The sequence below is a fragment of the Trachymyrmex septentrionalis genome, unplaced genomic scaffold (assembly GCF_001594115.1).
Source record: "Trachymyrmex septentrionalis isolate Tsep2-gDNA-1 unplaced genomic scaffold, Tsep1.0 scaffold21, whole genome shotgun sequence".
NCBI classification, from domain to species: domain Eukaryota; kingdom Metazoa; phylum Arthropoda; class Insecta; order Hymenoptera; family Formicidae; genus Trachymyrmex; species Trachymyrmex septentrionalis.
The window spans coordinates 2,090,125-2,103,434 of NW_017305288.1; the positions used below are offsets into that span (position 1 = coordinate 2,090,125).

At 33.0% G+C, this 13,310-nt stretch overlaps 1 protein-coding gene across 4 annotated transcripts in view; it reads right to left on the reverse strand.

The window, feature by feature from the left end:
• Window positions 1–9,589, reverse strand: part of LOC108748046 (segment polarity protein dishevelled homolog DVL-3) — a 15,666-nt gene extending 6,077 nt beyond the window's left edge. For all 4 annotated transcript variants that reach the window (XM_018486015.1, XM_018486014.1, XM_018486012.1 and 1 more), the window contains exons 1-8: window positions 9,115–9,589; window positions 8,332–8,401; window positions 7,860–8,112; window positions 4,951–5,133; window positions 4,633–4,843; window positions 4,108–4,236; window positions 3,536–3,750; window positions 2,692–3,183 (exon numbers count right to left, since the gene is read on the reverse strand). In XM_018486015.1, the coding sequence (XP_018341517.1) occupies window positions 2,692–3,183; window positions 3,536–3,750; window positions 4,108–4,236; window positions 4,633–4,843; window positions 4,951–5,133; window positions 7,860–8,112; window positions 8,332–8,401; window positions 9,115–9,275 (1,714 nt within the window). In that variant the 5' untranslated portion in view covers window positions 9,276–9,589. The remainder of the gene's footprint in view (window positions 1–2,691; window positions 3,184–3,535; window positions 3,751–4,107; window positions 4,237–4,632; window positions 4,844–4,950; window positions 5,134–7,859; window positions 8,113–8,331; window positions 8,402–9,114) is intronic.
• Window positions 9,590–13,310: the final 3,721 nt, after the last annotated feature.

Genomic DNA, 13,310 nt, shown 5'->3' on the forward strand with positions numbered 1-13,310 from the left:
TATATATATATATATATATATGTACACATACATATTGAAAAAAAAAAAATTATATATCCTACCTTTCAATAAATATTCATTTGAATAGTATCAACTATATGTTTGTTAAACATAAAAATATATTTATTTGGTACAAAAAACATTAATTTGATTCAACAATCACTTCTTTTTATTAAGTAAATATTTATTGTAACTAAGTGTTTAGTTGGCAGTACTCAAATAAATATTTATTTAAATTTAGGCTATTCCTTTCTCAATGTGTGTGTGTGTGTGTGTGTGTGTGTGTGTGCGCGTGTGTGTGTGTGTGTGTGTGTGTACACGCACGCACGCACGCACGCACGCACGCACGCACACAGAGGATATATCTTAATTAAAATCGAAGCCGCACTGAGGGCGTAGAATGAATCAAGAACAAAAAAATTTTATACCATTTTGCAATTTTCGCAACAGTTAACAAGATATTAATTACTAAAAATGGTCGAATATTGGTCTTTAATAATTTTTTTCTTAAATACTATCAACTTTACAGAAAAATTGTAAGAGACAAAAATTGTTTATTTTTTTCCCATACAGTTCTGAGAATTTTTTCAGAATTTTTTAATACCGTACTTTCTCATGATAATAAAAATAAGAAAATGCAGTACTAAAAAGTTGATAAAATATTCTGAAAAAATTCTTAGAGTTCTATAAAAAGAAAATAAACAATTTTTGTCTCTTATAGTTTTTTTTTGTAAAATTGATAGTATTTGAGAAAAAAATTATAAAAGATCAATATTCGGTTATTTTTAGTAATTAATATCTTGTTAACTATTGCGAAAATTACAAAATGGTGTAAGACTTTTTTGTTCCCCTTGGCCCATTTTACACTTCCAATGTGGCTCCGACCTTACTTAACAAACACTCTGTATATGTTATTTATATATAATTATTTATATAAAAAATAGTTGAAAATTGTAGTGTTCGAAAGAAGCGGGACTAACAGCCGGAGTTTAATAATCGATTCCTAGAAATAAAACAAATACGCGTGCAAAGTTACGAGATGCTCATAGTGATATTACATGTGCCCAAATGTTATTCTGAAATCGAATCTGTCAACACATATACAATGAAAAATGTTAGTGATGTTCGCCTTGTATTGTGTAAAAACTTGTTGAAAATTAGTCTCAATCAATCATAAGTGGCTTCCAGGAAGAAATTATTATTCGAAAAGCGGCTATCTGTCATAGATAAGATTAAGAAATGCAGCGACATAGTTCGCGTGAAAATCTCGCCTGGAGAAGGTTTCTCTTGCAAGGTGGTTTCCAGTTTACCTTTAAAAGATTTTATGAAAACAAGAACATTTTATGAACATGTACGTGATCGATCACGTTGTCTATAGATAACCTCGAGTGACCAAACAAAAAACAGGAGGATAGAAGTTTATCAGAACATATTTCAAACGAGTCAGATTCCAAACAACTCATTATATCCGTGCTGCTCTGATGGAACCGAGGAAAAAAAGCGTATTATATTTGTGACTATCAAATGCCGCCTCGCAGCTTGAAGGGATATGTTACAGCCTGAAAACTGTTACTTAGACCCATTAATAAAAAGAAGAGGCTATTGTGAGCTAAAAAGCACAAAAGTTGAATAATTAGTCAGTAGAAGATTTTTTTCACACGAATCACAGTTTGAAATGTTTGGATCCAAAAGGTGCAAGTTCGTTCGTTTTATCTTGATGAAAAAATTTCACTGAAATTATTCCACGTTTTAGAACATTTCAGTGAATTTCAATTGCCGAAAATTTGCTAAAATTTCACTGAAAGTGAATTTTACAGGCAACATACCGAAAAATTTTGCTGAAATTGAACTAAAATTTCTCTGAAATTTTGAAAATGAATTTTTCAGCTAAAAATTGTCGAAATTAAACTAAAAATTTTCGAAAAAAAAGTGTTCCAAAATGTGGAATAATTAGAGCGAAATTTTTCCACTAGGGATAGCCTACAGTTAAACATAAAAGAGGTAGATCCATTATGGTCCGAGGATGATGTAGTTGGTGATTTAGTAAAAATCAAATCAGAGACTGCAAGATCTACCACAACATTCTGATGCATCATATCAATTCTTCTGACATTCATCCAATTCATTGACTATCACCCATCGTGATTTCATACTACAGCAGGATAATGATCCGAAATATGCTTCCAGTCTTTGTAAAAAGACTTATGTTTAGTCAAAACAACGACAATAGGTGCTACAGTAAACGATTTGGCCAAACAGAATTCTGATTGCAATCTAATTGAACTCCTTTAGGATCATCTGGACAGTGTATTCAAGATATGCAAATAATGAGCCAAAATTACTTTGAGAGTTGCTACAAGAGAACTGAGCTATAATCAAAGTTGAAACTTTAGACAAATTTGACTGATAGAATGCTCTGCGTTTGCTGCTGCAAAATTGCTGCTAAGGGTGGATGATATTTTGACGAGAAAAATTTAAGAAAATCAAGACTCCAAGATTTGTGTTCAAATAATATGTATGAGTAAAACATGTTTATTTGTCTAAATAAACCTATATGCATCACAAACTTGAGTCTTTTGTTCATTATTTTTCGAAAAATTGATGCTCTGCGTGCTGTATTAAAATTAATAAGCAGTAATGTACACGCGCGCGGGAAAAATCGTTTTATTTATAAAGAATAATCAACTTTACCCGAACCACTGTGCACGCTTTCTTCTCGATGATAACCGTACACGGTAGGCTCATTTGTAAAATTAAATGGCATGGGACTGTAACCTGTTGCCGAATGTGGTGCGTATGTTCCCGAATAAGGCATATCCCAAGCGCTTGGTGGTGGCAATGGACTAACTGTATCATTATCTAGTTTCATATTACTCATGGCTGAACACAGATCACCAAATATATAATAACATTGTTCGGAAAATGTAATTTTGTTCACTGTATGTCGAATGTAACCAGCTTTTAACATGAGCGACGCATATTTCCTGGCATCACGTCGATCAAGAAATCCTTCCACGTGCGTGTTCAGCCAGTCCACGACATCCGCGCCAATAAATGCATTTGGAATAGTAATTTTTAGCCACATTCGATCGCGTATCTCTAAGCCAGAGTCAGATCGAGCCATCGCTCGTACAATTGTTGGCATATCGGTATGAATAGTCAAGTGAAGCTCTTCCAAGGGTCCTGAAAAGAATGCAAGATAAGATCTAACTGACATAGTCAGCCAATATAATTGTTATTCGACTTCTTGAGCGATTTGATTTCATATTTTCAGAGTTGGAAGTCATCAAAGATAAAATACAGAAATCACATTCTTACAATCACAGTACATAAATAACAAAGAAGACTTTTCTCATTTAATTTGAAATTGAATTTTACTCTGAGAGAGATTCGTTAAATCTTTTGATTCGAGGATTTGTTGTAAAGACATCTCCTCTCCCCCTGCCACCTCCGCCCCCCTTTCTCTCTCGACAAAAATTTACTATTAATTAATTCGATATATCTATTGAATTTCTGACATTGCATTGTAACTTACGTTCAGTGTCTGGCAATGTACTCGCAAGACTGCTCGAAGTTGAAGTTAATGTTGTGGCACTTGGTGGACGAGGCGGAAAACCTTCGCCTCTTATAGCGGCCGTGTGCGCCACCCACGCACCAGGATCTATGGGACGTACCGGCTCTGTACGTGGTATCGTAAAATAACCTTTTGGATTTGGATCCCAACATTTTGCAACGACGAGTTTTATTGGTCTAAAAAAGAAAATAAGATATAGCAATATAATTTTACTTTATTATATAATAAATCTTATAGCGTTTTTCATTGGTAGAACTAGTGCGTCCTCAGAGCACATTAAAGCCGTTCTGTAACTAATCTAATCTGAATGTAACAATAAGACTCTCAATCTCAATTGATAAAATACCCAATGTATATTTTATCAAATAGGACAATGAAATATATTGAGAATTTCGATGTTTAACTCACTTTCGTATTTTTAATTAAACATACATACATTTACGTCGATTTGTGTACAACGGCTTTAAAAAGCACTGAGTGTGCCAATTTTGCCAATGAACAACGTTATTATATTTTATAAAGAGATATCTTACCCTGGTTTTTGCACTACCTCACGCAATACTCTTACTGCTTCGTCGTTGGACATATTTTCAAAATTAATATCATTGACTTGAAGAATCATGTCACCAGGTTCTATTCGACCATCTAAAGCAACCGCTCCCCTATTTCGGGCAAGCATTCATAGTATAATAAACGGTACAACATTATTACAACACATTGTATATAGTGTATAATTTAAATGTTTTTGATATGCAAAAAAACCTTTAAATATCCATACAAAAGTAACATAAATAAAAATCTAGAGAATCTGCTGTTCCCATGTAATTTAATATAGAGATTGCAATCTCCAATTACTATTAAGAACACTCGATTACGTTTCGCATTCAAATTTATGCAATAGTTTAAGAAAGTTTACATTCTACTGAAATTGTTAATGGGACGAAAGAACAAAAATCTTAGTGCAAAAACTGGTAAAGATACGTATACTTGCTAATGTAACTGAAGGAAAATATAAACATACACGCGCATACACATATATATGTATATGATATACTAACCCTTTCATTATTGAACCGACATATATTCCACCGTCTCCACCTTTGTTGCTTTGACCGACAATACTAATACCAAGAAAATTAACAGTATCCATATTTAGTGAAACAGTTATAATATTTAAAGACATTGTACTGTCAGTAATACTACTAAATGACGACGTTCGAGACATAGGTGGTAATCTGTGTCGCCGTTTTCTTTGCGGTCGACGTCGATCTATTACAGAAAAATTTATAAGAGATTCGTCTGTGATATCATTCTACCATAAAATTTCATTTTTTTTCCTTTGGAAAAAATATCCTCTCGAATAACATTTCTCTTACCAAGTGTACCCCTGTCGACCGTACTACTCATATTGGTATGTCGACCTGTTGTTGACGTGATACGACTACTAGCATCATCGTCGGATTCTAAAAACGTTGTCGTTTCTAAATCTGAACTTAAGATGGAAGCAGTTTCATATCCATGACCAGAGCGATGTTTCGAATGACCATTTATCCGGAGTCCTACATAATGCATTGTAAGAATTAAAAGAATTACTATACAGAGTGTCCCATCGTTGATGATAAATATCAAAGACAGATCCTTTGTGATATTTTAAGACGAAAAAGTTAATATCAAAATGTCGAGGCTACGATAGTTTTCAAATGGGAAGAGTTTAAAAATTATGAATAACGGGGCTAAATTTCGCTCGCTCGAGTATGACAAGATGGAGGTGCTTCCTTGAATTTCATGTTTTTTACAATAACAAAATTCAACATCTTCACACTGATATCCCTGAGCGCACGAAATTCTGGCTCGGTCATTCGTAATTTTTAAACACTTCCCATTTGAAAACTATCAAACATCGACATTTTCGTATTAGATTTTTCATACTAAAATATATGTCGTACTTTAAAATATTTATCATCAGTGACGGGGCACCCTGTATATCTCTTGTGACATATATGTTTTATATGTACGTAACGTGAAATATAAATTTTCAGTATTGGCAGTGAATATTGGAATGTAGTCTTACGACTATTTATTGCTGACATATTAATATTTAAAAACAAAAGTTTAATAAAAATTTTTAATAAAATTTGCGTTTGTTTAAATTACTAGCGATTATGTGGAAAAATAGTTCTAATTTCCTAACGACATATATTTAAAAAAAATTAATATAAAGAATTATTGAAGATTTATTAAATATAAGTATAAATTCACCTCTATTAATTTGGACTACTCCCTCTACCTCTCATCGTAAATCGAGTTGAGACACGATAAAAAATTTAGTGCTATTTTGTTGCTCCAACCGTAGCAAGAAAAAAAAAGGGGGAGTCCACCCCCCCACACACACGCGCGCGCGCGCGCGCGCGCGCATACAGGCTAATGGCAAGCTAGACCCCCACAATAAAAAAATATATATACATATATAGATGCGATATCAAAAAACCAGTCTTCTTGTTTTTTTGTTGTTCCAAGATAATGTAAGATATATATATATTAAAAAAAATTATTGTTAAATAAATATCTACGAGGTATATTCGGAAAGTAAGGTTACAACATTTTACAAAAATCTAAAAATAAATATTTATTAATAAAACTTATATGACACGTTACATAAGCACTATTTTTCCACGTAATTTAGTTCCACGCATTTGATGAGTCGGAATATCAACTTTTGTATTTCTGTATCACACGTTTCTGCCGCCAACTCCCTTGACCACGCATATCCTTTACTTCTTCAACAGTAGAAAATATTTCCCTCCCATGTGTTCTTTCAACAGGATAAAAAGAAAAAAATCACTTGGCTAAAACTGTTAAAATCAATCGTTTTACACGCAGTATGGGGCCGAACATTGTTATGCAACAGACACCTGCCTTTTGTCAGCCGCCCTCTCCTCTTGTTTTGGATGGCCCGTCGAAACTTTTTGAGGGTCTCGCAGTCGACATTAATGAATTCACTTGGAGTCAAAAAATTGGAGGCAAAACGATTGATCTTCTCAACAGTTTTGATTGAGATATTCTGAACCATTCTGCCCATAGTTCCAATCTAACACCAAGTAACTTTTTTTCTTTTCACCATGTTGAAAGGATACACATAGGCGGGAAACGTTTTCCCTCTGACAGAGAGATGAAGAATGCCGTGTGTAAATGGTCAAGGAAGGTGGCGGCAGAAACGTGTGACACAGGAATACAAAAGTTGACCACGACTCACCAAATGCTTGGAACTGAATGGCGGTTACGTGGAAAAATAGTGCTTTACTTGTATAATATGTCATCATAAGTTTTATTAATAAATATTCATTTTTCGATTTTTGTAAAATGTTGTAATCTTACTTTCCGAATATGCCTCGTATAAATAATCAGAACTGCACCGCGTTGCAGTGTCATGACTATAAATTATACATACAGAATTTGTTGCTTGCATGAATTTGATACCAAAATGTTCCTCATAACATATACGATCGAAGTATATTCTATATTCTGGATATTGATATATTTCGATAGTATATGTTACGAAGAACATTTTTATATCAAATATATGCAAGCAAATAATTCTGTAGATGTGACTTTCAGTAACGGCGCGTCTACGCGCGAAAGCGCAGTGCTGACAAGTATGTATTGGCATTTGTTTAGCAATATCATATTTTCAATATGTTTTCGCACTATGTTGGAGCAATGAAAAACCAACAAAATCTGGTATTTCATTTTTTTTTATTATCGCACCTTTATACATTTTTTCTATCAGATTATTAGAACGATTCAGCTTGCCATTAACATAAACTCATCCATTTTATTTCTTTCTTATTAAATGGTTTGAGCAATAAAATTCGGCCTACGGCAACAAATTAACAACAAAATAGTACTAAATTTTTGACTAGGTCTGAATTTTATTTGCACTGGTGGAGGGAAAAGGGAAGTCCAGGTTAAGTTAATACGGATTATAAGTTTAATATAAAGAAAAGCTTGTATAGAGACTAGCTTAGAATTTTAAGTTTTAATATTGATTTCTCACAATTAATATTGATTATTAACTAACAATAAGTAATTTTTTTAAATCTTGAATATCTCTTATTTTAATTACATTACAAAAAAGTAACAAATCATCGTTTTGTAAGTAACAGTAATGACAATGCATTATCTTTTACGAAAAGTAACAGTAACGAGTTTTTTTTATAAAGTAACATTCCAATCCTGTATTCAATAAACATTCATTAACATGCAATTAATAAATAACACTGCTTACCATTATATTTATTGTATTTTTCATACTTTTCTGAATGATGTCTCGAACTTTTATGTAAGTGATGTCCTTGTCGACTACTTATAATGCTTTCTGTTTCCGTCAATGTGTCATCGTGTGAAAGTGGAGCGTTTCCTCTATTACCATGTCCAGGTATTGCATGATCAATACGGTCATGTTTTGCTTCGCTATGTGCCATAGAGTCTGTACATTGAGACGCGCCATCCGAAACGTTGCTACCTTCGGCGGAGACCAACTGTCACAAAGTATCGTTTCATTAAATATGTGAAATTTTTTTTCGGAAAGAAATAAAAATTATCAAGTTCATATATATACTAAAAAAATATTATATTATGCAACTACTTTTGACTTGTAAAAAGGAAACACTGATATAACATGACACTTTTTATTTTTAGCCGTAATTAACAATAACAATTAAAATAATATATATTAAGAAAAATATTTTTAATCTTACCCATGAAACAACTCGACCATTGAAACAAGGTAGATGAGCATCGTCATCTACTATTTCTTCTTTTACCACCCTAGTAAAAAAGAAAATATACTTAGGATAAGTTAAATGTTAAAACTAACAATAGTACTTCAACTCAACACAATTACAGACTTAACAAATGTATTACATATAACAGTTTTTAATAATTTTCATTTTTATGTATTTCAATTTACATATCTTCTGTATTAGCTACAAATATATATCATAGTTTTGATATTCATTAACATTGGAAAAATCTGTTACATGTATCTTTACTATGAGACAAAGTTTGTTTGTTAAATTTCAAACCAATTTGAAAACTATCACACAAATGAGAATTACATAAAACAATAAAAACCATAACACACTTTCAAAAAAAGAAAAATTGTAAAGTTTGCTTACAGTTAAATAAAAATTTTGTTTACAGTATTGCCAAATTGATGAATAAAAGGAATAATTACACACACACACACACACGCGCGCGCGCGCGCGCACACACACACACACACACACACACACGCACGCACGCACGCACACATCTAGAGCGTGCGCGCGTATCCACATATACCACTCGCGAGTGCGCTCATGTAAAAGCACAAGTTAGAAAAGAACAAGTGAATTATTGGAGTAATATTAATAAATAATATATAATAAAGTATAATCTAATGTTACGTATAACAATATAGTATATAATAAATAATAAGGAAGTAAAAACGAAAGAGAAGATTCGATAACTTAACATCAATGCATCTTGTTGACATTTACCCGAAGTCATCGTCCATTGACTTGAAGAAATATTTATAATTCGGTCGATTTAAAACGTTCTTAAAATCGGCAAGGGTAACTCTTTCCGGTGATATGTTGAGCTTCACCAGATACGGCGTCTCCTCGTCGTCCATGTGATAAATAATCTTTGTCTCTTCCATCGTCGGAATAAGCTTGATAAACAAAATTTATTCGCGATGTAAAAATGATACGCAACTATGGTTCTACTGACTTGGACGATATTTTCTCAAACCAATATGGCGCGTTATGCATCGAGCCAAAGCCCTAGTGCACAAAAAGATTGCATATTCACAACTTGGTGGGATGCTCGCGGATCTCGTCGATGAGGACGTAGTCACGCGGCGTCACACCATTCACGAGAAGGTCACTGACATTATTCGTCGAACCTACACAAAATATAAATCCGTACGAATCGCCGTGACAAATTAAACGTCAACATTGCCGTCAGCGTTGCGCGTTCGGTCCGTATATACATTTCAATCATATACTTTATAGTAGAGAGAAACCTAAGAGAGGACACGAGAGCCTTTTTTCTATAACTGCAAATGATCCACGCACTACTGCCCTCTATAAAGGTAAATTTTCATGAGCTGCTCAAACTGACTGTTTCAGGCTGTAGTCAAAAACTCACTACAAATGTTTTGAAGCATTTGATGAACCAATTAGAAGAAAGAATTTTACAAACCAATTAAAAAACACTTTAAGTTATATTTACGTTTATAGCATCGCGTTGATCGTACCCTAAGTGACAAAAAGGATCACGTGGTCAAAATTGATGAATATCAACATTCATTTTGATCACGTGATCCTTTTTGTTATTGAAACAGCCGGTTAGAGCAGCTCCTGAAAATTTACCTTAAAAGTGGATGTAAATTACAACAATATCCATTTTTTGCGGTGCTCCTGCTAGAGATAAATCGCTGAAATTATTTAAATCTCTATTTATTTGATAGATTAAAGTTATTTTAGTGATTTCAATCAATTTATTTCCATCAGGAGCAAAAAAAAAATGAATATTGTGTTGCACTGACGAGATACTATTAAAGACTGTCAAAATTTCGACGGTATAAAAAGGGCCCCAAGGGCCCGGAAATAATTAAAGAACGCTAACGACATTATCGACAATTGATATAAATTTGCTATTATTAATATAAGTATTTGGTTCATACATTATTTAAATTCATGATTTTTTATTACATAAATGTTCCATAAATAAATATGTATACTTGTAAAGCTATTAGGTTGTTCGGAAAGTAATTTCGTTTTTTCTTATGAAAATGAAAGACGATTTTCAATCAGACGCGTTTCAAATGATCATGAACGGTCGAATTCGATAAATTTAATCTCTCAGCGATCTCACGAGTTGTTATTCGCCGGTTTGCATCATTTAATGCCTTTATTGTGTCTTCATCAGCTTCAACTGGCCTTCCAGAACGTGGTGCATCTTCAACATCAAAATTGCCGGATCGAAATTTTGCAAACCAGTTTTGGCACTGGCGTTCTGTCAATACGTCTTCTCCATACACATCGGATAATTTTTTTCTTGCTTGAACAGCATTTTTACCTTTTCGATAGTAAAAAAGTAAAATATGTCGAAAATGCTGCTTTTCATATTTGATAGGGCACCAACCAAAAACTACTGCGTAGAATCAATCGAACTTTTTTCACAAGCAAGCCTTGCTATATCAGCTATCAAAATATATAATGATTATGCGGCTCAAGTGTGAAGTTGGCTGTGAAAAAATACAATAAGTCTTCTGTTGGGAACAAACGAAATTACTTTCCGAACAACCTAATATAATATTCTATATATTGCAGAAAAATTGCAATTTTTTTCTTTGCAGTTATTATCTCTGTTGATAATCAAACTTTGATGATAACACTGAAATTACAATTTAAAGAAAAATCGAATATTATTGAGTTTTAAATGCATAAATACATCCACTAAATTAATAAATCATAAAATTAGTACAATATTTTCAGTTTTTAACTCTTAATTACTTCAATATTCACATGGACGCCAACTCCCGTAAGATGTCGGTCTTTAATAGTATCTCGTCAGTGTATGTTGTTTACTGTTCCACTTTTGCAAAAAGGTCTGAGAGGTTCTTTTTGTCTTAGGCCTATAAGTTTATCTTTCTTTTGTTTCTCTCCAAGAGGAAAAAAGAGGAAGAAAGATGACCTGCTGCAAAAGTTCAGCTAAAAAGAACAAGGTATCAATCATGAAACTTTATCCCTAGGATGAAAAGTGAACAGTAAAAATTTTTACCATTGAAATTAATGGAGAAATTTTTCACTTTTCACTTACCATCCTAGGGATAAAGTTTCATGATTGATGCTCTGACCTATAGCCAATCAAGGCCGTTATTTCATTTGTACGTGTGCATCTTACGACAAATTTTTCAAGCCTATTGATTGGCTACAAGTAAAAAGATCCGAGAACTTTTCTGTCCTGTACATACATATATACATGAAATATCATCCCAATAAACTTGAAAAATTTGTTGTATGATAAAATCGGACGCATGTAATATTGACTTAATATAGGCCTTAGGGTAATATTTCATTTGTGCATTTTTGTCGTACGACAAATATGTACGTAAATACAGAACAGAGAGATCCTCGGATCTCTCTATCCCACAGTCAATCAAATAGGCTTGAAAAATTGGTCGTACAATAGAAACGCACAAATGAAATATCACCCTTATGCTCGTGTCACATTACGTATTGGAGATTGAAAATTGCGAATTAAGAATTAGAATTCGACCAATCAGGCAGTTTTAATTTTAATTTATTTCTCTCAAATTAATTGAATTCTAATCCTCAACTCGCAATTTTCAGGGTGCCTACCCATGCGAAATACAAGAGCAGAACCAATCACAAACATCCCACATTAATTGCAATTGGTGCGGAACGCTTATGATTGGTTCCACTGTCGTTCCGCGTTAAGGTAAATTTTTACGAGTTACTCAAATCGGTTGTTTCAGCGATAAAAAGGGTTACATGGTCAAAATTGACGAATATCAAGGTTCATTTTGATCACGTGATTCTTTTTGTCGCTGAAACAGCCGATTAGAGCAGCTCGTGAAAATTTACCTTTACGCTATTCCATTGCATAGCTAGGCATCCTCAGAGTGCCATTACAAGCATGGAAATGCGGAAAAACGGAAGACAAAATTAATTAAGCTTTACTAGATTTCCACGTTTTCGCGCATTCTATTCCGTCTGTTTTGATCTCCTAATATTACATAGAGTACAGTTTCCACAGAAAAGAGAAACGAGTGACAAATACATTTTTGTATTTATTAAAAAAAATTCTATTTATTTAATTCATTGCAATTTTTATCAATATGCTTATCTTTTCAGCTTATGTATTAAATACAAGTATTTTAATCAATAAATACCGTTAAAAAATTAATATTTTCTAATTCCCCATTCTGCTTTTCCGCTCAAACTCTATTGCATGTAATATTAGGAAATCAAAACAGAAGGAACAGCACTCGCGGAAACGCGGAAATATAGTAAAGTTTAATTAATTTTGTCTTCCGCGTTTCCGCATTTCGGCACTTCACGTAATGGCACCTCAGTCTCCAATGCGTAGTGTGACACAGGTATTAGGGTGCTGTCCCATGATAGTCGGGTTTCCGGAAAACGGAATGTCGAAAAAGTAATAAAGTAGGAATCAACCAATCAAAATTATTGAGATACATTACTGTTGATCTGTATGTACAATACATATACGTTAAATACAAGATTATCGAAATTAAAATTCTATATGTATAAAAAAAAAGTCATTAATAAATAATTGTGTGATAAGTAACAATAAACAAAAATAAGTGGCTCAAAATTCAAAACAATATTGGAATATAAAGATATGGTATCCGTTTATTATGTCTTTATTCCGTACACTACTGTCAGTACATCTTTTCAATTTGAGAACTACATGACTATATGTACTTTCCGACACTATTGATAAAATTGTATCGTCTAAAGTAAATGTGATTTGTCTCTATAATAAATCCTTAAGACAGAAGAGTGCCGACCATAAGAGGGATAGTTTAATGGGTCTTCAAACGAAAAAATTTTAATTTTGCATCTACTCCTACATATATAAATAAAAGCTGAATTTTAATAAATAATATTGAAAATTCAAACAAATTAATTTAGTGAATTTT